Genomic DNA, 24,240 nt, shown 5'->3' with positions numbered 1-24,240 from the left:
ATTGGGCTCCACGTCACTGCAGATCTGTACCACGCGTAAATGACACGGAGGCCCAGCATAACCTGATGACATCTGAGAGCAGGTTTGGAAGAGCAAAGGGACCTGAGCAGGAGCTGTTTTTAAAACCTAATGTGTCCGCCGGGCGCAGTGGCTCACGCCTGTAATCCTAGCACTTTGGGAGGCCGAGGCGGGAGGATCGCTCGAGGTCAGGAGTTCAAGACCAGCCTGAGCAAGAGTGAGACCCCGTCTCTACTAAAAATAGAGATTATATGGACAGCTAAAAACATATATAGAAAAATTAGCCGGGCATGGTGACACATGCCTGTAGTCCCAGCTACTCGGGAGGCTGAGGCAGGAGGATCGCTTGAGCCCAGGAGTTTGAGACCAGGAGTTTGTTGCTGTGAGCAAGGCTGACGCCACAGCACTCTAGCCTGGGGAAAAGAATGAGACTCTGTCTCAAAAAAAAAAAAAAAAACTTAATATGTCGAGTCTCTGGGTTTCCCTAAATCATCCAGCACTTCGGGTTGTTGGTGTAACTATTTTTCTTCCTGTTTCTGTTTCCGGGGCGACGGCGCCCGTCCTGGCAGCTGCCCAGACCTGCTCATGGCTCCCTCCTCCCGCTGGACCCCCCTGCCCCTTTCTCTCCCACCCTGTCTGCAGTTTGCACCCACGTGGCGAACTGTGCTCTCGTAAACAAAGAAGAAAGCATTTGATTTTCTTCCTACTGGAATCTTCCAAAATTCGGAGACTATTCGTGAGTGTTCTGGTGACAATACAGCTATCTGCATAAGTCCAATTAAAACCTACTCTCTCTTTATGACAAGATACAACTGGAAACATTGGTTATCTTGGCAAGGCTCTGACCAAAACGTCATATTTGAAAATGTGCACAGAATGTTTCTGGCTTGAAGGGTTCTGGCCTTGCAGTGAGTAATAAAACTATCACTTCCTGGCAGGCCCGAAGCCTCAAGACTGTAAGTAAAATCTAAAATATGCCCTGTTTTGGCTTCCTACCTCAAGAGGTTTTTAAATCTGAGATTTCTATGTGATCACTATAGAGAGAAATTTATGTTTCTAAAGAAAAGCTACAGCAGGCCTGTTCTTAGACTGTAGACCACACGTTGTTTTCAAGTTCTTGTTATCCGCTTGGAAACTGGGCTAAATCCTAAATTCTTCTTGTTTCCTCAAACCCAACTTTTCTTCCAGAAGCTCTGTAAGCTGCAACTAGATAAATTTTTAAAAACAAACCTCCTGTGTGATGTGTGGACACACAAAGCTCCCCAGGCCGTCGGAGCAAGTTGAACCAAAAAATTACGATTCTGTAGTGTTGGATTTATACAAAGTATAAAACAAATATCCTGGCTGGGCGCGGTGGCTCACGCCTGTAATCCCAGCACTCTGGGAGGCGGGAGGATGGCTTGAGCCCAGGAGTTGGAGGCTGCAGTGAGCTACGATGACAGCACCACACTCCAGCCTGGGGGACAGAGCGAGACCCTCTCTCAAAAAACACACAACGTGCCGTAACCACAGCAGATGTTAGTGACAGAGGGAAGTGGGTGTAAGATACGTGGGAACTCGTAACCGTTGTGGAAACAGAATGGAAGTTCTTAAATAATTGAAAAATAGAACCACCGTGTGACTCAGAAATCCCCCTTCCGGGCACAGGCACACCCAGAGGGAGTGAAATCACCACCTGGTGAAGTTGTGCCCATCGAGGGACAAAGGGGCAGAGAACCCGCGGTGCACACGCGAGGGACTGTGACTCAGCCGCACGCGGGGGGAGGCCCTGGCGCTCGCCCCGTGGCTGGACGGGGAGCGGGTGGCGCTAAGTGAAGGAAGGAAAACGCGCAGGATCGCGCATACATGTGGAATCTTTAAAACAAAAAAATTAAATATGTAGCGATAAAAAGCAGTGGTTACCAGGGTTGCGCTGGAGGGGAGGAATGCCTGTGGCGGTCAGAGGATACAAAGTAGCAAACACGTGGATACAAAGTAGCAAACACGTCGTCGACCCGTCAAAAGGTCCCACGCACCCGGGGCTGCAGTCAGTGACAGGCATGGTCTGCGGGACGTTCGCCCGGCGAGCAGACCACGCTGCTCCTGCCATGTGGCGTGTGACTCTGCTCCACTGCAGTGACCAGTCCACTCTGTGTCTCGGAACACCACGTGACACAGCTGAAATGTACACAATAACGTTTATTTTTAAAAACAAGACATATGGGAACTTTCCGTACTACCTTCACAATTTCTCTGTAAATTCAACTGTTCTAAATTTAGTTTAGTTTTTAAAACAACAAAGAAACAACACACACAAACTATGCCTTCCAAAGCTGTCATCTAGGAACATCTGTGTCTGTGTGACGTGGGGACGTTTGCCCTGGCCTGCAGGTGCGGGGTGGGTGGGCTGCGCTGTGTACCCTGCTCCTCCACCCGCTCGCAAACCTCAGGCCGCGCCAGCGGGAGGGGACGGGCCAGGACGCTCAGATGGCCGCCAGGACAGCCCCAGGAGCACGCAGGTGAGAGGACGGTTCTCCTGGCACCATCTGCACGGCCCCCGCCGTCACTCTGCCGCTGGGTTTCCTGTGATTGGGCTTCAAAGCTAATTTTCCAAAATGTCACATGAATTGATACTAGATGATTTCCTCTGCAAAAAAGAAGCTGGAACTAGGGAATTGAAAATTTACAAAGGCAGTATTTGTTGACTTTAATAAAGTCAAGATGTGGAGATATATTTCCTTTTCTCATTATTGTTCAGAATGAGCACTTCTGGGATAAAGACACATTAGGCTGCTCTTTAGAAAAAAAAAAGAAAAGAAATAACTAACTAATGATGCTCAGGTTTCTGACTGAGGCTTCTGGGTTGGGAGCAAAACGGGCCACCGAGCCACGTTCCCCTCGATGTCCTGCAAGGGAGGAGGACCTGCTGGGCGCAGCGGCTGGCTGGGGGACGTGGGCACAGAACCGGCCCAGGTGCGGCTGCCACAGGGACGCCAGCTAAGGAGGAGGCGCACGTGGCGCTGCTCACACTAACGAGGTGGACCCGGCCCAGTGCCCACCGCGGGGCAGGTGAGAAAATGCGCAGGACGGAAGGAAGGCGGGACCCGGGGCCTCGTGGACGCTCTGCTGAGTGAAGTCAGCCGGTCACAGAAGGACAAATCCTGCGGGTCCTACTCGTGAGTCGTCAAGCTCGGGGACAGCAGGGGGACGGGGTGCCGGGGCGGGGAGGGGCGGGAGCCAGTGTTTCATGGGGCAGAGCTGCAGTGTGGAAAGAGGAAAGTGTCCCATAGGTGGACGGCGGTGACGGCCGCAGGACAATGCGAATGTGCTCAATGACACTGAATGGACACGTACAGCTGGTTAGGAGCAAATTTCATATTGTGCATATTTTGCCACAACTTAAACAAGTAAATACAAATGTGCAAAGTCGACAACAGGGGGTTAAGGACCTCGATGGGGCAGTTTCATTGCAGGGACTGGAGCTGGGCGTCAGGGGGCGAGGACGTGGAAACGGGACTTTGAGCCGAGGACAGACGGGCTGCGGCGGTGTGGCCGGGGCGTCCCTGAGCCGGGCTGACCGGAGCTTTGGTCCTCAGGCCCGTCTGCATCAGGGTCCCGTCCCCCACACCCAGGGGTCCCTGAGTGCAATTCACCCTGAACGATTCCGTCTGGCTGAAGGGGCCGGCTGGGCGGCAGGGGCCACACATCAGAGCCTCTGCTCCAGGGAGGGAGCCCCGACAGCTGTCTCTAGAACCTTCCATGTCACAGCCAGGAGCCCCTTGCCCCACAGACCCCCGCAAATAGTGCCCAACCATCATTCGCCAACCACCAAGGTCAACAGACCTACCTGAGTCTCCAGGGGGCCCAACCTGGGTAAATGCTGGGGGTGGGGTCGGCGTCACTGACCCCTGGGGCAAAGGGGGATGTTCTAGAGGAAACTGGAGGTGCTGAAGTCAGAGTAAGGGAGATGGATGGCAGGCGCGGCTGGATCAAGGGCTTGGCAGATGTGATACAGGTGTGTGCTGAGTACACACGTTGGGTGCAAACGCAGTATGTAGCGATTGTTTTGCTTTGTGGGTTTTTTCTGCCTTCTACTTTTTTCTCATAATACGTCTGAGTGGCCCCACCCTGCCGAGTTCCATCTCTGGGGTATTTCCCAGCGTGTGTCCACCCTGGGCCACTGTCTTCGCTGCTGACAGCCCTTCCTGAAGCCTCTTCCCAGCTCCAAGCTGTTAGCCATGCCAAGGCCCTTCCGCAGCCCCTCGGCCCGTGTTCCCACTCCAGGTCTCAAATGCACTAAGAGTTTTGCTACGCAGCAGGGTCGACTGCTACATCATATCCTCTGAGCCCCTTGATCCAACCTCGCCTGCCATCCACTCTCCCTTGCTCTGACTTCAGCACCTCCAATTTCCTTTGGAAAATCCCAGTCAACCCAGGCAGTTCAGCTCATTTCCACCCCCTTGGCATCATGATCAGTTCAGGGATGGACACGTGACCCACAGCCTTGGCACTTGGCCTAAGAAAGCACCTGTCTCTGGCTGGGCTTGCTGAGCTGGAAGGATGTCGGGTGCCGCTGGCCATCTTTGCCCAGTACAGATACGGAGTGAGAGAAACCACGCTCTGATCTTGTTGCTGTGCGGCTTGATCCAGCCCTGCCTGATGTGAGCACGCTCTGGGACATCCCAGTTTAACGAGCCCTCAAGTTTCTTTTCCTTGACTAAGGCCAGTTTGGTTGGGTCTCTGCTCCGTTCCTGCTGCACTTGATCCGAATTCGAGATGTGTCTGTGGAAGGTCCCACGCGCGAGGCTGCTCGGCCCACGTGATCTCCACCCGCCAGTGCCGGGTTGTCTGAAGCAGGTGCAGAATCTCCGCGCTCCAGAAGGAGCCACAGCTGCGCAGAGCAGCAGGGATGCGGGGGCAGCGCCACGCAGGGGAGGGCCAAGGGGAGGGGGTTTCCCTGAACCCAGCCCCGACCTGGGCAGGGGCCACCGCGCCCCTCCATGGAGCTGCAGAGGTGCCTGAGCCTCAGTTTCCCTGTCCATAGGATGGGCCCCGGGTCCTGACCACCAGCTGTGACTTTGCAGGATGCAGGGAGAGCGCAGCCTGCAAGGTGGGAAGCCGGGGTGGGGGGGTCTGGCCTAAGCCTACCGGGCCTGTCCCCAGATCCTTCACAGCGCGGACGCCACTGTGTCCCCCGCTGGGGTTCCGACCGGCTCTGCCCCCGCTCAGCGCCCACCAGCCTCCCCGGTCCCTGTCCTTGTCTCTGGGCTCAGGGGCTCCGTCTGCAAACGGGAACCCTGGTTCCTCCGCGCAGAGGGTGCGAGGGCTGAAATACACGCGTGACCCCGAGCACCTGGGCACACGCTGCACCCCCGCCAGACCCCGGCCCCTCCCAACCCGGTGACCGCAGACCCCGGCCCTCGCGACCCCCAGTGGCTGTCGAGCCCGGCTGAGACTCGGCTCCCGACCGACCCGGCCCCGCCCTCGGACCCCTGCCCCTCTCGCGCCCTGGGACCCCCGCGCCCCCCAGGACCCCCGCCGCTCGCCCCCTCCCCCTTCTCCGCGGCGCACTGGCTCCCCCAAGCGCCCGCGGTGTGCTGTGCTGCGGCCGCCCGGGACCCCGAATGACCGCGACCCCCGGGACCCCGAGTGACCGCGAACCCTGGCCGGGCGGCGAGGTGGGCGCAGGCGCGGTGGGGGGAGCGGGCGGGGTCCGCTCACCGCGGGGCAGCCCGGCAGCCGGATCCCGCGCCCTGCCGCGCCCCCCGCCGCCCCAGCTTGGTCTAGGGACACTCGGGAAGCCCCTTCCTCCGGACGCGCGGACCAGGCCCGGAGGACCCGGCAGGTCCGGCGGGGACCCCAGTACCGCAGCGGGGGCGCGGGCCGGCAGGCGCGGGCCCTTTAAGGCGGCAGAGGGACGCGCGCCTCGTTAGCATCTCATTAGCATGGCCCCGCCCCGCCCGGGGGCGGGCGCGGGGCTCGGTCGGGCCGCTGCGCGGGGCTGCGCGGGGAGCTGCACGGCCGCGCCATGGGGCTCCGCGCTGCCCGGGGCCCCGGCCCCCCGCACCCGCGCCCGCTCCCCGGGCCCGGGCTGCTCCCGCTGCTCCCGCTGCTGCTGCTGCTGCTGGCGGCGCGCGGGGTCTGCGCCGCGCCCGCGCCCCGCGCCGAGGACCTGAGCCTGGGGGTGGTGAGTGCGCGGTCGGGGGCGCGGGCGGGGGCCCCGTCGGTGCGGGGCGGGCGCGCCCTGCGCCCATTGCCGAGGCGGGAGCGCTGAGGCCGGCGCGGCGGGGAGGCCGGGGGCGCGGGTCCCCTCTCCGCGCCGAGCGCTCGGGGCGCCGCAGCCGCAGGAGCTCGGGGGCCTCCGGGTCCCGGCGCGGAGCGGCCCGTGGGCGAGGACTGCCGCCCCGCCGCGCGGTCCGGGGGTGCGCAGCGCCGTGGGAAGGGGCGTGCGCCCCGCGCGAGGAGGGCTGGGGCTGCGGAGCGTGGGCGCCCGGACAGCCCGCGTCCCTGAGTTTGCTCCGCTGCGGGTGTCGGGGGCGAGCAGCCGGTCCCAGCTCGCGCGGGGCTTGGACCTTGGCCCTGCGCGCCCCCCGCCCGGGCCAGCCTGCCCTGCCTCCCGGCCGCGAGCCGGTGCCGTCCTCCCGGTCCAGGCCCACGCGCCGCCTCCCCAGCCGCCCCTTACCCCGCGCCCGCTATTCCTCTTCCCACACCCGCTGCCCTGCTCGGCCGCCGGGGTGGAGCCTCCTGTGGACCCGGAAGATTTGAGATCAGACTCCGGGGTCCCACCACCCCCAGGCTGCGGTCCTGGGGACGCTCGCAGGCTGGAGGATCAAGTGATCCTTTAAGAGGCTTCTGCCCCGGCAGCTGTCCCCACTCCGCTCAGGTGCGGGGACTCCTGGCCCGGGCCTCCCCCGGCTCCCAGTGGGGTCCTGGCGAGGCCCCTCTCCCAGCACCGCTGACTTTTGGGGGCTCCAAGACCCTCGGGTCCAAGCAAGTTGCCGTAGGTGGAGTTCGGGCGGGCGGAGCATTGGGGTGGAGGCACCGGAGTGGCATCCGCAGCCCTGTGGTCGGCAGGACTCGGCCACAGGGTCTGGATGGGAAGCAGATGTGGCCACCCCGCCCCGGCTGCCGCAGACCCCTCTGCCATATGGGGGCATTGGCCACCGTCCCTGCTGTCCACATCCAGATGCGCGAGTCCCCAGAGCGGCTTCCTCCCAGCCAACAGGCTCTGAAATCAGGGTGCCCCCCAGTCCCGTGTGCAGCGTGGGGGGTTCCTGGAGGCCCCACTGAGGTGCACCCTCGGGGGGCGTTGTGACTCCAGCTCTGCTCGGACAGGAGAGCCCAGGCCCCACCTTCCAGCTCCGAGGGTGCCACAGAAGGGCCCTGGCGGGAGGGCTATGGGGGTGGGGTCCACACGCTTAGGGATGCAGCCCCGGCCCGGCCAAGTGGCCCATCAGCCTGGTGGAGTGTGGGAGTGTCTCGCTCCTGCCTGTCGGGACACAGTGGGGTGGCCACACTCCTCCCGGCTCTACCTGTGGCCTCCTCCTCTCCCAGCTCCCCAGGGCTTCTGGGTTCCCCGGCACCCCAGGGTCACCTGCCCCAGGGGCCACGCTGAGCAGAGGACGTGGCTCCCCAGCCTGGCCGGAGGCAGTGGGGCCCTGGCGTCCGGCCCGTGGGTGAAGACAGAGGATGCTGCCGGCAGCGCCCTGCCCAGGGAGGCCTCCCGCCCAGGGAAGGCCGGGACCCTCCGGGTGTGGGAGCCACTGTCCTGCCACCTGCTCCCGACTGGTGGTGCAGGGCGGCCTCTGGTGGCCCTCGGGGGAACCACACGTCAGAGCTGGGCCGGAGGGGAGGAGGCTGTGTCAGGCGGGGTTTATGGGGCGTGGGAACTCCTTGCCGCCCCCTCCCCAGACTGCCCTGGGGGCCGCTGACCCTGTGCACGTTCGGGTCTGGGTGCCAGCGAGGAGAAGGGCCCCTTTGTACATGTGACCCGGCTGCTGCCGGCAGAGCTGTGCCCCGCGGTCTGCAGCCGGCTGGAGGGGAGGGCCCCCGGCCAGCCCACCCGGCGTCCTCGGTGGACACAGCCTGGGATTGAGCCGCGGGACTGGCTCTCGCCGGCTTTCTGGCTGTGGCGGGGACAAAAGAGCATGCTGTGCCCTCCTGGGGTCGTCCTTGAGCACAGTCTTTCTGGCTTTGAGTGACAACCCCAGCAAAGTGGCAGAGCCGGATGAGGGTGGTCCCCCCGGAGGGGGAGGTGCGCCCCCAGCCCCGGTTTCCCGGGGGCCTTCCGCAGACTGGGCACAGAAGGGGACATGGCCACGTCCCCCCGTTATTCTTGCACAGGAGGCGCCGCGCTGCTCGCCTGCTCCGCGGTCTGTGCTGGAGAACACTCCGTGTCGCCCAGGCTTGCGTGTCGCCCAGCCAGGCCCGGGCCCGGTGCAGGCTGTTTCCAGTGTTCGGTTGCCACCGGCAGCACTGCCAGAGCCCCTGGCACCGCGGCTGGGGCGAGAGGTTCCTGGGCTCTGCGAGAGCTGCCTGGTGCCACGCGTGAGTGTTGGCCGCCTGGTGGCAGGTTTTGCAAAGTGTCCTGTGAAGTTCCTACTACATTTCCACTCTCAGCAGCAAAGTCCGAGTCTCGTCGCCTCCAGCCACACTGCGCGGTGACGGATCTGTTGACCTTCGGCACCCACGTGGCTGGAAGGGTTTATCGCTGAGGCCGTGTGCGGGGTCTCCGTGGCCCAGGAGGCCCCGAGGGGCTGTGCTGGGCAGGGGCCGGGTGGTGGTGGGTGGGAGCCAGGACCCCGGAAGGTGGCAGGAGCTGTCCTCCTCGTCCCGGCCTCAGCTCGCGGCCTATGGGTCCCTCTGCCGCAGCACCCAGGCGGCCAGTGGCCCCAGTGTGCCCTCGGTACCTGTGTCATCGCCCTGGCTTGGGACCAGGTATGTCCCCTTGCACCCTGCAGCTGTGCTGAGAACGCCAGCCACATACCCTCGGCCAAAGCCAAGAGAGCCGCTAGTGGTCAAGTGGAGCCGTGGCTTCACCCAGAGTTGGGCAGGCAGGGAGACGAGTGTCTGCGTGTCCCTTGCTCCATGGTCCCCTGCCAACAGCCATCTGTGTGGCTCGGGGAATGTGGTTTCTCTCTGGCGTGGCCCCATAACACGGACAGGACCTCACCAGCTCCGTGACCTAAGCGCCAGGCCTCAGTCTTCCCAGCTGTAAAATGGGGACCATGAGAACAGGTCGTTGTGGGACCGTCAGGCAGAGCTTCCGGTGGTTCTGGGGCGGGGTGGGGAGGGGCGGGAGCTGAGGGTTTGGGGCACAGTAGGGTGTTTCCCAGGGTACTTTGAGCCTGTGATTTTTGCCCCTTTGTTGAGGGTAGATCTGAGCTTCCGGGAAACACAAGCCCAGGCTCTGGGTGGAGGATCGGTGCCCGGCGGATGACAGGTGACATCCGTCTCACGGTAGCCGTGAGCCTGCCGGGCACGAGCTCTGAGATTCGGCCCCCCGCCCCAGCTCGGGGTGCAGAGCCTGGCTTCTCCCGCACTCAGGATCAAGTCCCACTTTCCACTGGGCCCAAGAGCCCCTCCTGCCCTGGCCCACCTCCTCCTCCCATCCCGCCTGCCTGTGTTCGGGGCCAGCTCCTTGCTCTCCCTGCGCGTCCCTGTCCCCGCAGGGCCCTGCCTCAGGGCCTTTGCGCTTGCTGTCCCCTGCTGTGTTCACCCACTGTTAATACCTGGACAGCCGCTTCTCATCTAGCAGGTCACAGCCCAAAGGTCACCCCCAGGATGTGTTCCCTGAGCCCCCTTATTTAAGCAGCTCCATACCATCCCTCACCGCCACGCATAGCTCAGGCCCCAGCTGGCCACTCACGGGCTGTGTGACCTTGGGTAAGCGTCCTAACCTCTCTGTGCTTCCATTTTCTCATCTGTCAACTGAGGACAATAATAGTACCCACTTCTTTTTTTTTTTTTTTTTTTTTTTTTGAGACAGAGTCTCACTCTGTTGCCCAGGCTAGAGTGAGTGCCGTGGTGTCAGCCTAGCTCACAGCAACCTCAAACTCCTGAGCTCAAGCGATCCTCCTGTCTCAGCCTCCCGAGTAGCTGGGACTACAGGCATGCACCACCATGCCCGGCTAATTTTTTCTATATATATTTTTAGCTGTCCAGATAATTTCTTTCTATTTTTAGTAGAGATGGGGTCTCGCTCTTGCTCAGGCTGGTCTCGAACTCCTGAGCTCAAACGATCCGCCCATCTCGGCCTCCCAGAGTGCTAGGATTACAGGCGTGAGCCACCGCGCCCGGCCTAGTACCCACTTCTTAAGGTCGATTGAGCAGGTACTTTTCGAGCGCCTGCTGTGTGCTGCGCACTCTTGGAATCGAGGGCCCGTCCTCGCGTGGCGCCTGAGGGCGCCGTGAGCATCAGGCTGCGAGCGTGGCAGGTGCTTGGTGACGGCAGCCGCCAGGTCACGTAGGGTGATTCCCGTCCGTGTTGTCACGGCCGCTGAGATTCATTTACTTGTGTCCATGGTTTGCCGTGGGGCTTCCCACGTGCCACCGCTCCAGGGGCCGGCAGGATGGCCCCGGCCTTCTCCCTCCCCAGCACCCATACGGCGCGCTGGGATGTGTCGCACGGACAGTCGGCAGGCTGTGAGAGGCCCCTGTGAGCGTCCCCTGGGGAAGGGCGTGTGGCAGCAGAAGACAGGTTGGTGAGGCGGACCGTGAGCTGTGTGACTGTGGCAGGTCACCCAACCTCTCTGAGCCTCGGTTTCCTCGTCTGCAAAATGGGGCTAACGGCACCTGCTCTCCACCCGCCCTGGTGCTGGTCAAGTCTGACGTGGGTGAGGTAGGTCAGCTGTAAGGCCTCAGTGAGGGCGGGTCCCAGGTGCCAGGAGCCACCCCCACCCCCGTGACACAGCAGAGTCACAGTACGGGGGCGGGGCGGGGAGCCAGCACACCTGGGCGCTCGGAAGAGACAGAGTCAACCAGCACAGCTAACGTGCGGGGGCGGGGGTTGCACTTGTAGGTTTGCTAAAAATCATCAGAGGCGGCCGGGCACGGTGGCTCACGCCTGTAATCCCAGCACTCTGGGAGGCCGAGGCGGGAGGATCGTTTGAGCTCAGGAGTTCGAGACCAGCCTGAGCAAGAGCGAGACCCCGTCTCTACTAAAAAATAGAAAGAAATTAACCGGACAACTAAAAATATATAGAAAAAATTAGCCGGGCATGGTGGCACATGCCTGTAGTCCCAGCTACTCAGGAGGCTGAGGCAGGAGGATCGCTTGAGCCCAGGAGTGTGAGGTTGCAGTGAGCTAGGCTGACGCCACGGCACTCTAGCCCGGGTGACAGAGCGAGAGTCTGTCTAAAGATAACAAACAAAAACACATCAAGGGGAATTTTATGCTGTGTATGTTCCGCCTCCTTAAAGCTGTGGAAGACACACGGAGTGTCAAACGGTGATCAGAGCCACAGTGGGAAGTGAAGTGGGCGCTGGGTGGCCGGGGGGGGGGGCGCATGGGGGAGGCCCCGCCTCCGGCCTCAGTGTCCCCTCCACAGCAACGGCCCCGCCCCTGGCGGGAGTGGAGCTGCCGTCTGCTCAGAGAGTCACCACCAGTGAGGCGGCTGCAGGGTTGGGACGACCTGGAGCTCTTGGGTCCCCTCCTGCCCCCTCCCCAGTGGCCTTCTGGAAGGTTCAGCCTCCTCCTGCCCCCTCCCCAGTGGCCTTCTGGAAGGTTCACCCGCTGCTGCTGCCGCAGAGCCCGCTGCAGCCTCGGTTACCCTGGAGACAGCGGTCTCCGTGGCGACCGCGGAGGGAGGACCAGGCGGTGGGTGTGGGGGCAGGAAGCTGCTCAGACCCATGTCCCCGGCCGACTGGCGCGTGAGCCCAGGCTCTGCAGGTATTGGGGTGGGCGGGCAGGGGACACGCGGTGGGGGGTCTGTGCCCCAACCCCAGGGCCATCCTGCCTTAGGCGCCTCTGTGGCAGGGGAGGGCTGGGCGGGGGCACCGCCGCATTTGGCCCTGTGAGGACCCCAGCCTGGTCACCTCTGCCCCCTCCCCGCCCCGCTGACTGCCTCAGGCATTTCCGCGTATTAACCGCCAGGCCAGCATCACCCAAGCGCTGGCCACCGGGCCTGGGCCTCTCTCCTGGAGAGCAGAGCTGTCCCCGCCGGCTGCTCCTTCCCGCAGGGTCGCGCTGGGCAGGGCCGGGGGAACCTCTGCCCTGCGTCCAGCGGGGCCTCGTCCTGTCCTCCGTAGCGCGTCCCCTGGCGAGGCGCAGAGTTGTTCCCACCCTCACACTCCCGCCACGTCCAGGGACTGACCCGGAGCGACCACGGGCCTTCAGGTGGGCGGGAGTCACGGGCCCCCCACCACCCCCGGGATTTGGTCCCTTGTATGCTCTGTGCCCGGCAGAGGTGGCTGTGGACGGGGGTTTGCCCGTCCTGGGGGGCACTGGGACCTGCGGCTAAGACCACCGGCTCTTAAATGCTGGAAAACATTTAAAACCCACCTCGAGGGCTACCTGCTGGGCCCAGGCTCAGCGTGAGGCGTTTGAAGCCCGAAAGCTGTGTGGCCTCATGGCCGGGCTGCCCGGCTCTCGGGGGATGAGAAGGAGTTTCCTTCCTCTGTGAACCCTCAGAGCAGAGGGGCTGCTCACTGCGGCCACCCAGCTCCTAGGCTGGCTCCCCAGTGGGGGAGGCCTGGCAGGGGGTAGGGAAGCAGCTGGCCTGGGGGGGGGAGGCACCTCCCTGTGCACTGAGGATGCTCTGGAGGGCTTCCTGGAGGAGGTGACAGGTTGTTGTAACCATGAGGCACCGTGGTGCTGTAGCTCCAGCCTGTGATCTTAACAAAGGGACTACAAAAATTTGTGTGTGTTTGTGTCTGTGTGTGTGTGTGTGTGTGTGTGTGTGTTCTGACATTTGGAAAGAATACGGCAGAATCAAAACTTTAAAATGTTTGTAAAACTTTTCCGAAAACCCGCGTGTAGCTGAAAATGCTCATATTGAATGTGGAATGCGCTCTTGGGTGTCTCAGCGGCCAGCACGGCGAGTAGCCGTGGGACACGCCAGCGAGTCCTGGTGACGAAGGCTGTGGGAGCGTGTCCATGTGGGGCGGGGCGTGCCCGCCCAGAGGAGGAACGTGCAGGCCCAGCCAGGACCCCAGCACCCCAGGGCACAGAGCCAGAGTGGCAGGTGGGCCCTTCTGGGACCCACCGTGGAGGAGCGCAGGTTGGCGCTCTAGGGGCCCCTCGGGAGAAGCTGCGCCCTCGAATCACGAGTGCATGTGGTGCTGGCCATGTTTAAGAACCTTTTAAATGTCCCCTGGGCATTTTGCTGCCTCGGGAGGAGGTGGGGCGGGGCCGCTATGGGCAGTTGTACAGGCTGTGTACTGCACAAGCTCATCCTCTCTAGAGGACGTAAGTTTATTAAGACAATTTTCCAGCTGCTGCCTGTAAAGTGACTTAAAAATGGGGCACGAGGTGACTTGTGGGCTAAAGAGGGGCTGGCTGGTGTTGATCGGGGCTGGGAGAAGCTGTCCCTACCTGTCCCCAGTGGGGCCTGGGGCGGGCTCCTCTTCGGGGGTGGGGGCTGAGCCCCCACTGCACCCCTCACTCTGCTCTCTGCCCCCAGGAGTGGCTGAGCAGGTTTGGCTACCTGCCCCCGGCAGACCCCGCCACCGGGCAGCTGCAGACCCAGGAGGAGCTGGCCAGGGCCATCGCGGCCATGCAGCAGTTTGGCGGCCTGGAGCCCACTGGCGTCCTCGGTCAGTTCTCGGGGGGTCGGCGGGGGACACCGTTGTCCCTGCTGGGCTGCGCCAGCACAGCCGGGCCCCCTCTGCTTGGTCAGGGCCACACCCCAAGTTTGTTGCCACAGTGCGGTGGCCCGTGGGGACAGTGGCCCCGGGGCTTGTTCCCGCAGGCCGCGTGTGGCGGGAGGGGGTGGCAGCTGGGTGGGAGCCGTGGTGGGAGTCAGACGCTCCAGCTCTGGGGAGACAGACACGCGGAACCCCCAGTTGGGGTGCTGGGCCTGGCTCTGACCCCCACCACCTCCCACCCCTGCAGACGAGGCCACCCTGGCGCTGATGAAAACCCCACGCTGCTCCCTCCCCGACCTCCCCACCGCCGCCCAGGCTCGGAGACGGCGCCAGGCTCCGGCCCCCGCCAAGTGGAACAAGAGGAACCTGTCGTGGAGGTGGGTGGGTGGCCGGTGAGGGGCAGGCCCCGGCCTGGCGTTGGTGGTGTCTCCGTGTCCTGGGGCTGCCCCAGCAAACGCCCACACGCCGGAGGCCTTGGGCAGCAGGAAGTTGTCCCCTCTCTGTCCCGGAGGCTCGGGCGGGTCTGCCCAGGCCCCTGCCCGGCTTCTGGTCCCCTGCCTGCAGTCTGTGTACCCTCTGCCCCCGCAGGGCACTCCCTGCCGTCGGGCCGCCCTAATCCGATGCCCTCGTCTCAGTCCTTCTGTCCACAAAGACCTGTTTGCTAGTCGGGCCACATGCCGGGGTTCTGATGGGCACGAGTTTGGGCCGCACTGTCCCCTTCTCTGGGGTCAGAAAGGGCTCAGAGAGGCCGTCCCTGGGCGGGAGCGGGTGGCTGGGGGTCAGGGTGTGCCCGCCGAGGGGCCCGGGCTGCACTCGGGCGTGGACCCTGGTGTGCTGGGGGTCTCCGCCCACCCGGACTGTCCCCTGCTTCCACCTTCCGGTCCATCCTGCGTGAAGTCCTGGGGTCTTCCCAAGGGCAGCAGACACACCCTGGGGAGGGGGAAGGGCAGGTCACGGGTCCAGCCTCGGGGACACAGGCACCCCCGGGCTGGGGGCAGTGCTAGCCCCAGGGAGGGGTGTCCCAGGGAAGGCACCTCAGCCCGGGCGGGGGCCACTGGGCCTCCTCGTCGTGACCGGACTCTGGGCTCTGACCCCCGCCTGCAGGGTCCGGACGTTCCCGCGGGACTCGGCACTGGGCCGCGACACGGTGCGGGCGCTCATGTACTACGCGCTCAAGGTCTGGAGCGACATCACGCCGCTGAACTTCCACGAGGTGGCGGGCAGCGCCGCCGACATCCAGATCGACTTCTCCAAGGCCGACCACAACGACGGCTACCCCTTCGACGGCCCTGGCGGCACCGTGGCCCACGCCTTCTTCCCTGGCGACCACCACACCGCGGGAGATACCCACTTTGACGATGACGAGGCTTGGACTTTCCGCTCCTCGGGTGCGTCTGGGCAGCGCTGAGTCCGTGGGGACCCCTGGGCCCGGGCAGACCCCACAGAGCCTCGGTGGGGATCGAGCGAGCCCCGAGCGACCCTCGGAACCCGTGTGACCAGGACCAGGGTCCCCACGGGCACCCCCCACGGCAGCCCGGCTTAGCCGGATGGTGGCCCCCACAGCCACCCCAGCCCCGGCCCACACCCTGGGGCACTGCAGCCCCCTAACTCAGCAGGTGGCTGCCAGCCCCTCCCCCTCAGGGACAGGGCCCCTCCCTCTGGCTCATGTGGTCCCCATGTCCCCAGATGCCCACGGGATGGACCTGTTTGCAGTCGCCGTCCACGAGTTCGGCCACGCCCTGGGGCTGAGCCACGTGGCTGCCGCGCGCTCCATCATGCGTCCGTACTACCAGGGCCCGGTGGGCGACCCGCTGCGCTACGGGCTGCCCTACGAGGACAGAGTGCGCATCTGGCAGCTGTACGGTGAGTGGGGCCCGAAGCCGACACGGGCGCCCGGCACACCCCGCGGCCCCACGCGTGTGGGGGGCCAGAGAGCGCGTCCGTGGGGTGCCCGGCTGGGCCCCTCCGGCCTTTCCCAGAGCCGTCCCTGAGACCCTCGGCGCCCCGGGGCAGAATCCCGTGCCTGTCCCCCAAACACTGGGGCAGCCTGGCGCCCCCGATCCACTTTCTGTCGCTGTAGATGGGCCAGTTCTGGACTTTTTATAAAGGGCTCGTCCTGCAGCCGTTGTCTCCGGCCCTCGCGCTGCGCGCGGGTTTTCACGGCTCGTCACGCGGCCGCCCGGGGCAGAGCTTCCTTCTCTGCGCGACTGCGGGGTTTTCCTCGTCTGTTTGTCCCTGTGGCCTGGGGGTGTGTCCACCTTTGGCCGTGGGAACCGCGCTGTGAACATGGAGTGCGAGTCTTGTTGGGACACCCATGTTCCCGGTGCTCTCGGATGCGTAGCGCGATTTCCAGGCGGTGTTTGAACGCCCTGCGCCCTGTGGTCTGGCCCGGCGGCGCCCGGCTGTGCCCGGCTGTACCCGCCTGATCCAGACTCCGGGGGCCCAGGGCAGGTGGGGGAGGCGGGCGTCCTGGGGCTCGACGCGGTTCTCCCTGTGTCCCGCAGGCGTGCGGGAGTCTGTGTCCCCCACGGTGCAGCCGCACACCCCGGAGCCCGAGGAGCCTCCCCTGCTGCCGGAGTCCCCCGACAACCGGTCCAGCATCCCGTAAGCCATGGCCCCCCTGCCACCTCCCTCCGCGGCCTGTGTCCTCGTCCAGCGCTGCCCCGCCACGGCCTGAGTGACACTTTCCCTTTCCGTGAACTCCCAGGGCAGGGCAGGGAAACACTCGCTCGCCCCACCGGGGAGCCGGAGCAGAGATACTGAACTTCCAACACGGTTTCCTCTCACCCCCATCCCCGTCACCTGCTGCGTGACAGGCAGCCCAGCCTCGTGCCACCAGACACCACCACCATGTCAGCCCGTGGCTTCTGTGGGTCTGGAAGTCACACGGGGCACGGGGGTGGCTGGCTGCCGCTCCACACGGCAGGGACATTGCCCGGGGGGACGGGGAAGACCACGGGCGTGTGGACCCGGCCGGGTGCCTGGGCTCAGCCGGGACAGTCGGCCGGGCCGCGTTGTCCTGGGAGCTGGCCGGCACACGGCGTGGCTGCCTCGGCCGCAACAGTGGCTTTGCAGGGAGTGGTTTTGGTTTCCAGCGTGCGATGGCTTTACACTTTTGTCACTTAGCTGTACACCCCGGATTTCACTCTGCCCAACAGATGTGGCTCCAACTTGGCTTTTTTCTTAAAGTAACTTATTTTTGGAGTGGGTGACACAAGCCAGTGGAGCACAACTCAGAAGGCACAGAAAGCGCCCAGCTTGGAAGGGTCGATTTTGTCCCCCTGACCCCAGCACCCGTCCTCCTCCCTGGGAGCAAATGTCCCTTCCGGACGTCCCGGACACTTCTGTGAGCAACCGTGGACACAGAGCCACGCGTACAGCCACAGTGCTGCTCACGCCACATGCGGCTTCTCTGAGGGGCCTGTGTCTGTCCGTGACGACTCACCCGTCCCTCGGAGAGCTGAGTGCCACACTGGCATCCATGGGCCACCCTGTATTTTTAAATTCCTCTCTTGGTGGACGTTTACATTGTCCTGGGTCCTTGGCCATCCCAGAGGCCAAGGTTGGTGTGGTGATGCAGGTTGGGTGTGGTGACTCACACCTGTAATCCCAGCACTCTGGGAGGCTGAAGCGGGAGGATGGCTTGAAGCCAGGAGTTTAAGACCAGCCTGGACAGCATAGCAAGACCCCATCTATACGAAATGATGATGATGGTGATGCTATGAATACCCTTTCTAGGACAGAGCTCTAGAACTGGAGCGGGGTCCCAGGTGCACTTCACTCTTAGGTAGACGGTGCCCAGCCGGCCCCTCGAGCGCTGCCTCAGCTTCCCCTCCTGCCCGCGTGTGCGTGAGCGCCCTGACGCTTGCCTGGAGGGTGGGTCCTTGCCGGCCTCCCGTTAACTCGCCTTCTCTTCTGGTGAGCCACCGCGCCTGGCAGAGCCGCAGCCAAGATGCCCGTTCCGAGGCCTGGCGATGCCGGCCCTGCGGGTGCTGGGTGGGGGCTGCCTCCAGGCCCACCCGCTCTCTCTGCCCCCACAGGCCCAGGAAGGACATGCCTCACAGGTGCAGCACCCACTTTGACGCGGTGGCCCAGATCCGCGGGGAAGCTTTCTTCTTCAAAGGTAATCCGGGGGTCCCGCAGCCGGAGGATGGAAGCGTGTGGTCCACTCGGGCCCCAGACCCACCACCTCCAGCCCCCCGCCCCTGTGTCCCGCAGGCAAGTACTTCTGGCGGCTGAACCGAGACCGGCACCTGGTGTCCCTGCAGCCGGCACAGATGCACCGCTTCTGGCGGGGCCTGCCCCTGCACCTGGACAGCGTGGACGCGGTGTATGAGCGCACCAGCGACCACAAGATCGTCTTCTTCAAAGGTGTGTGGTCCCCACGGTGCACTCAGGGCCTCTGCGGGCTCCCTGCGGCCTCCGTACCGCGGCACGTGGCCTGGCGTCCGCCGCAGGCACAGAGCACGGGGCGCACGTTCACCTGAGCTCCCAGTGCAGGTACCCTGGGCGCCACACTGCGGGTACACGCAGGGCAAGACGGATGAAGACCCCTGCCCGGGCTCGGGGGGGTCACGCACTAAGCACCCCAGTAATGAGGTTCGTCGTGGGCAGGGTTCACGCGGTGAGAAAGGAGGGGTGACGGGCTCGGAGCGGAGACCGGGGGAGCAGGGTTCTGTGCCAGGGGATCTGCCAGTGCAAAGGCCCTGTGGCAGGGACACTCCGCCGAGTGCCAGGAACGTCCAAGGGGTGACTTGGGGCAGGAGGAGGCGGAGAACCCGGTGCAGGGTCCAGGGACTGTGGCGGGGCAGGCGGCTGCCTCTCTCCAGGCCACCCCACCCACAGCCCCCGTTCCAGGGAGACCCTCTGTCTCCTGTTTGCACACGACGCGAGCCTTTCTCTCACGCCCACGTCTCGGCCCCGCGTGGGGGCTGGGAACAGCAGGAGTTTGTCCCCCGCAGCTCCGCAGGCTGCAAGTCCCACACCCAGCGTGGGCAGGTGGGCTCCCCTGGGGCTCTGCGGGCGCCTCCGGCTCAGCCCCCGGCCTCAGCCTGCGTCTGCACCCGGCGTCCCCTCTCCCTGCAGGGACACCAGGGTCTAGGTCCACCCTCACGCGGCACGACCTCATCTTACCTGTTCACACCTGCAAAGACCCGTTTCCAAGTAAGGTCTCGTTCTGGGGCTCCGGGTGGATGTGAACTGGGGGGGCTGCTGTTCAACCCAGGGCAGCGGCTACGTCCACAAGCACGGGAGAGATCCCGTTCCTCTGAGGAGGCAAAGAGCATTCCGCGTGTCTGTGACGTGAACCGCGTCCTTGCCCATCCCGCCACCCGCCCGTCCCCTGCTGGCGTGGACCCGGCACCCGGCACTGTCGGCCCTCGGGGGCCACCGCGCAGGGGCTGCCCCAGGGCCGATTCCTCCCCAAGGCACAGCGAGGCCCCGGGGCGAGTGGCGGCCCACAAAGACCCTGCGTGAGAAAGAGGGAACCGGCACGTGTTCAGGCACGTTTTTATAAAACTTTGATGGTATTTATGTTTTGTGTTCACCTCTTGGAAACGTCGCCTTTCGAGAAAATTTGCACAAATAAGCAGATGTGCCGAGTTTTCCCGATGGTTTCATTCCCTTTGCACCAAGAGCAGCCGCCACGCCCGCCACGCCCGCCACCCGGCTCTCCTCTTGCTGTGACAAGGGGATTGTTTCATGTCACTGCATAAAGAGCCTCCTCGTGATTTAGACTTTATTTTGAAAAATTTTAACTTCCAGACAAACTGCAAAAATACCGTATCAATGCCCAAATTCCCATCCTCTAGGTCCTCATGCTCACTCTTTCTTTCTCTTTCGAGACAGGGTCTCGCTCTGTCACCCGGGCTGGAGTGCAGTGGTGCGATCACAGCTCACTGCAGCCTCCAACTCCTGGGCTAAGCATCCTCCCGCCTCGGCCTCCCGAGTAGCTGGGACCACGCGTGCACCCCCTCGCCCGGCCTTCTCTGCCGCCTTTTCCTGAACCAGTTAAGAGTGAGTTGCAAAAGCTGGGCACAGTGGCGCACACCTAGAGTCCCAGGTACCCTGGAGGCTGAAGCAGGAGGATCGCTTGAGCTCAGTTCAAGACCAGCCTGGGCAACATATAGAGACCCTGTCTCAAAAAAAAAAAATAAATTCTAAAAAATTTTTTTACGAAAAGAGTGAGTTGCAGACCTCATGACCTGTTGCTCCTAAAGGCCATGAGAGCAAGGCATCGTCCCTGCACTGTGACGAGACGTGGGCAGTTGAATGTTGACGGCCCCGTCCCTGGTTGGCACCTCCCGGCCCATATTCGCCTTGTGCCCCGGGTGCCCGCGGACCCCCGCACGTCACCTGAGTCGTCCCTCGTGGCTCTGTCTGGCGTCTCCTCTAGACCATACTGTGGTTTGCAGGTTTGGCAGGAACGTTACCCAGGTGGTGAGTTCTGGTGACGTTCGCTGTGGTCTCCTGGACAAGGTGCGTCTGCAGGTTTCTCGAGTCTAAAGTCCCCACTTCCCCCGTGGAGTGCATGGGTGACCTGTGGGGACAGGTCTGAGACCGTGGGGGCCTCTGGCCGTGGCCCACCCTCCCTGCGTCCCCTGCGTCCCCGGCTGGTTCCCGCTGGGCTGCAGTGTGGCCGGTTGTTGGATGTGCCGTCGTCTCCTGACGCCTCCCGGCTCACATGCCGGCTCCGTCCAGTCTCCAGCAAAGGACTTTTTTGTGTCCTTCTTAATTGTGGTAGAAAATATGTAACAAGATTTACCATTTCAACCGTTTTTAAGTGTGCTGTTCCGTGGCGGTAACCACAGACAGGTGGTTCTGCGGCCGTCACCGCCGTCTGCCTCCAGAACACGTTCACCTTCCAGAGTGGGCTCTGTCCCCACCAAACTCCGATCCGTGACCCCCCCCAGCCCCGCCCCCCCCCCCCACTCTCTGTCTCTGAGCCTGGAGCTCTGAGCACCTCAGACCAGGGGACCCTGCGGTTTGTCCCTCGTGCCTGGCAGTTTCACCCCGCGCGCTGTCCTCGGGGCGCGTCCACGTGGCAGCCTGAGACAGGAGTTCCCTCCTGTCCGAGGCCGAGTAACGTCGGTCGTGTGGGCAGACCCGCGTTTATCCACCGTCCACGGGAGGCCACGCCGCCTCGTGGCTGTGGAGAAGAGAGCAGCTGTGCACGTGGGCGTGCAAATGAGCGTGCAAATGCGTCTTCCAGATCTTACCATTGTTCCTCCTGGATAAACACCCAGCGGTGGGATCGCCGGGTCCCATGGTCACCTTAGCTTTAGACGTTTGAGGACGCTCCAAGCTGTTTTCCACGGTGGCTGTTTTCCACGGTGGCTGCACCGTGTCACATTCCCACCAGCAGTGGCCCCTGGGCTCCAGCCTCTCCACCCCCAGCGCTTATTTTCTGTTTGTGACCGTGACCGTCCTGACGGGTGCAGCCGAGTCTCCTTGAGTCCTGAGTTGCGCTTCTCTCGTGACGTGAGCATCTGTCCACGTGCACGTCACCCACCTGTCCCTCTTCCCTTTGTCCAGCAAAGGACTTTTAAACGTCTTGTTTCTGCGTCAACTCTTACTAAAGTGTGAAAGTCACACAGGTGCCTTTCCCGTCTGTGCCCACGAAGATGTCCCCAGCCCTGTCCCGCGGAACGGGAACGGGGCAGAGCAAAGGGTAAAGCCACGAAGTGGCCGCCGCACAGAACCCGGGTCCCCAGCTGCCGGGTGCACGGGACGTCCGTGCCAGGCACGAGCAGCTGCTCGCTGAGTGTTCGCGAGCTCCCGGCACTGTGGCGCGTGGCACCGAGTGGCAGTGCCGTCCCGGTGCGCCGGGCGAGGGCGGTGGCTGTGGGGAGGGGGAGGGGCTGGAGCCCCCTGCCCCTCGGGGCGGGGCCGAGCCCCGGCCCATGGCTCTTTCTCTCGCCCCCAGGAGACAGATACTGGGTGTTTAAGGACAATAACGTAGAGGAAGGATACCCGCGGCCCGTCTCGGACTTCAGCCTGCCGCCGGGCGGCGTGGACGCCGCCTTCTCCTGGGCCCACAATGACAGGACTTATTTCTTTAAGGACCAGCTGTACTGGCGCTACGATGACCACACGCGGCGCATGGACCCCGGCTACCCTGCCCAGAGCCCCCTGTGGAGGGGCGTCCCCAGCACGCTGGACGACGCCATGCGCTGGTCCGATGGTGAGCGCCGTCGTGGGTGGGGGCTGTGCAGCCTCAGTTTCCCCACCTGTAGACAGGTCGGCAATGGGTTGTTGGGAGGGTTCCCTGAGCAGAGCGGAGCCCAGCACCTGTCGGAGTGAGCTTGAGGGGTCACACCCGCCGCAGACCCTCCAAGGGTCCCCCACTCCTGAGCACCACACCCCTCCCCTTGGGGCTCCTCTGCCCTCTGTAGCCCGGCCGTGCCCCCAGCCCAGCAGCCTCTGCCTCTCACAGCAAACATGCGGCCACCCCAGGGCCTTTGCACCTTCCCGAGACACCCACACAGCCCCCGCCACGGGCCCCAGGTCCCTGAGCACAGCCCCGGCCTCCCCGCGCCCCGTGGTGTGGAGAAACCTCCCCACCGGGCAGCTGCCCCAGGACAGAAGTGTCTTCCGTCTTGTTTTGCATTCAGTGCTCCGACCCCAAAACCTAGGACGGCCGGGCACAGAGTGGGCTCTCGGTGGAACCCGGGAAGGGAAGGAAGCCCTGAGAGGTCGCCCCGTCCGTCCCTGCCGCCAGCGGGCTCCTCTGAGCCTCCCGGGCCCGTGGCGGCGCTGCTGTGGCCACACACACGCTGGCCCTCAGGCCCTCAGTGTCCCCGGCTGGCCAGCGGAGTCCCCGGAGTCCCCGTGCGGGGCCAGCGGAGCTCAGCGCTGCCTCCTCCCCCACCAGGTGCCTCCTACTTCTTCCGCGGCCAGGAGTACTGGAAGGTGCTGGACGGAGAGCTGCAGGCGGCGCCCGGGTACCCGCAGTCCACGGCCCGGGACTGGCTGGTGTGTGGAGACCCGCGGGCCGGCGGCACCGAGGTGACGGGTGTGGACGGGGCCCGAGCCCCGCCCGGACAGCACGACCAGAGCCGCTCCGAGGACGGCTACGAGGTCTGCTCCTGCACCTCCCTGGCCCCGCCGCTGCCGGGGACCCCGGGACCGCTGGTGGCCGCCGCGCTGCTGCTGCTGCTGCTGCTGCTGAACATCCCGTGGACGGCGGCCCAGGCCCCGGCGCTGTGACGTGTGACGGCGGCGCTGGCCTGGGAGAGGGCAGATGCATCAGGACCGCTCGCCGCGCAGGGCGAGAACCGGTGCCCAGGGCGTGCGGACGTGGGAGCCCGCACCGCCGCCGAGGACAGGCCGGGCCGCGGCCGCGCACGGGGGCGGGGCCGGCAGAGGGCGCTGCCCGCCGGGGCCGGGAGGACCAGGGACGGAGCCGCCTTCCCCTGGCCAGCGCCCGGCCGCCAGGACCTCACTGCTGAGCCGGGGACGTCACTGCTCGGCCCCCGCCGGCCCTGGAGGGAGCAGCCTGGGCTGGGAGGGCGGCCGCCAGCCCCGCCGCGAGTCACTGCCACCCTGTGCCTCCACCGCCCAGGGGACCTTCATTCCGGCCCCTTCCCCCGCGGGCCACGGCCCCACACCCACGAGCCCCCAGCCGGGGCCACGGCACGTCTCCCTGTGACGCGTTCCAGACAAACACGACCGCGCCCCGCTTTGTAATCTCGGCTCCCTGGCGCTTTGGGGGGGTGCACAGGGGTGGGCGCACCAGGGGGAGGAACTGTGGGTTCCTCAGCACCTCCCTGCGCAGCGTCCGCGTGGCTCCTCGGGTTGCCCTCCCCAACCCCAGGGCCGGCCCATCCCAGACTCCGCCAGGGCCCGGCCGCTCCTGCGTCCATCTGTTCACCATCTGCTCCTGGAGCCGGGAAAGACCCCGCCTGCCAGACGGGGCAGGACAGGTCTGTGCGGAGACGTCCTCCCCTCGCAGGCGGGAACGGGTCCCTTCTGCTCACAGGGACACTGGCTCTGCCCTGCCCGGAGTGCACACATCCATTCCCTGCATTGTCCCACTTTGTGGCCCCCTGAGCGGCTGGGAAATGGCCCAGGGGGGCCCCAAGGTGCCCCAGCCACGCCAGACAGGCAAGGCCGGGAGCTGCCTCACTGCGGCTGTGAAGCCCAGACACTCTTTCATAAAGCTCTGACCGTTCTGTCCCCGTGAAGAGGTAAACAGTAGGCGCAGAGCGGAGCTTCTCGGAGCCTCCCGTTGGGGACAGAGGAGCAGGGAGAAGCAGCCCCCGGGAACATCTTCCTCCCCCATCACTCCGTGTTCCGGCGCAGGCGGAGCACCCTCGCCCAGAAACCCGGGTCCCAACACCCCAGAACCCGAAACCCCTGAGCACCGACTCAGGAAATGCTCCCTGGGGCACTTAGGGTTTCAGATTTTCGAGTTAGGATGCCAACCGGCAGGGATAA

The 24,240-nt window shown here is 64.1% G+C and overlaps 1 protein-coding gene across 1 annotated transcript; it reads left to right on the top strand.

Moving 5' to 3' along the window:
- Nucleotides 1-6,025: 6,025 nt before the first annotated feature.
- Nucleotides 6,026-23,010, top strand: MMP17 (matrix metallopeptidase 17). The gene is made up of 10 exons (XM_069497495.1): nucleotides 6,026-6,184; nucleotides 13,620-13,752; nucleotides 14,051-14,180; nucleotides 14,908-15,191; nucleotides 15,490-15,666; nucleotides 16,308-16,407; nucleotides 17,844-17,926; nucleotides 18,022-18,174; nucleotides 21,728-21,985; nucleotides 22,676-23,010. The coding sequence occupies exons 1-10, from the start codon at nucleotides 6,026-6,028 to the stop codon at nucleotides 23,008-23,010; spliced, it is 1,812 nt and encodes a 603-aa protein (XP_069353596.1).
- The last annotated feature ends 1,230 nt before the right edge of the window (nucleotides 23,011-24,240 follow it).

This window comes from Eulemur rufifrons, chromosome 21 (genome assembly GCF_041146395.1).
Source record: "Eulemur rufifrons isolate Redbay chromosome 21, OSU_ERuf_1, whole genome shotgun sequence".
NCBI classification, from domain to species: Eukaryota; Metazoa; Chordata; class Mammalia; order Primates; family Lemuridae; genus Eulemur; species Eulemur rufifrons.
This window is presented reverse-complemented; position numbering and strand designations above follow the sequence as displayed.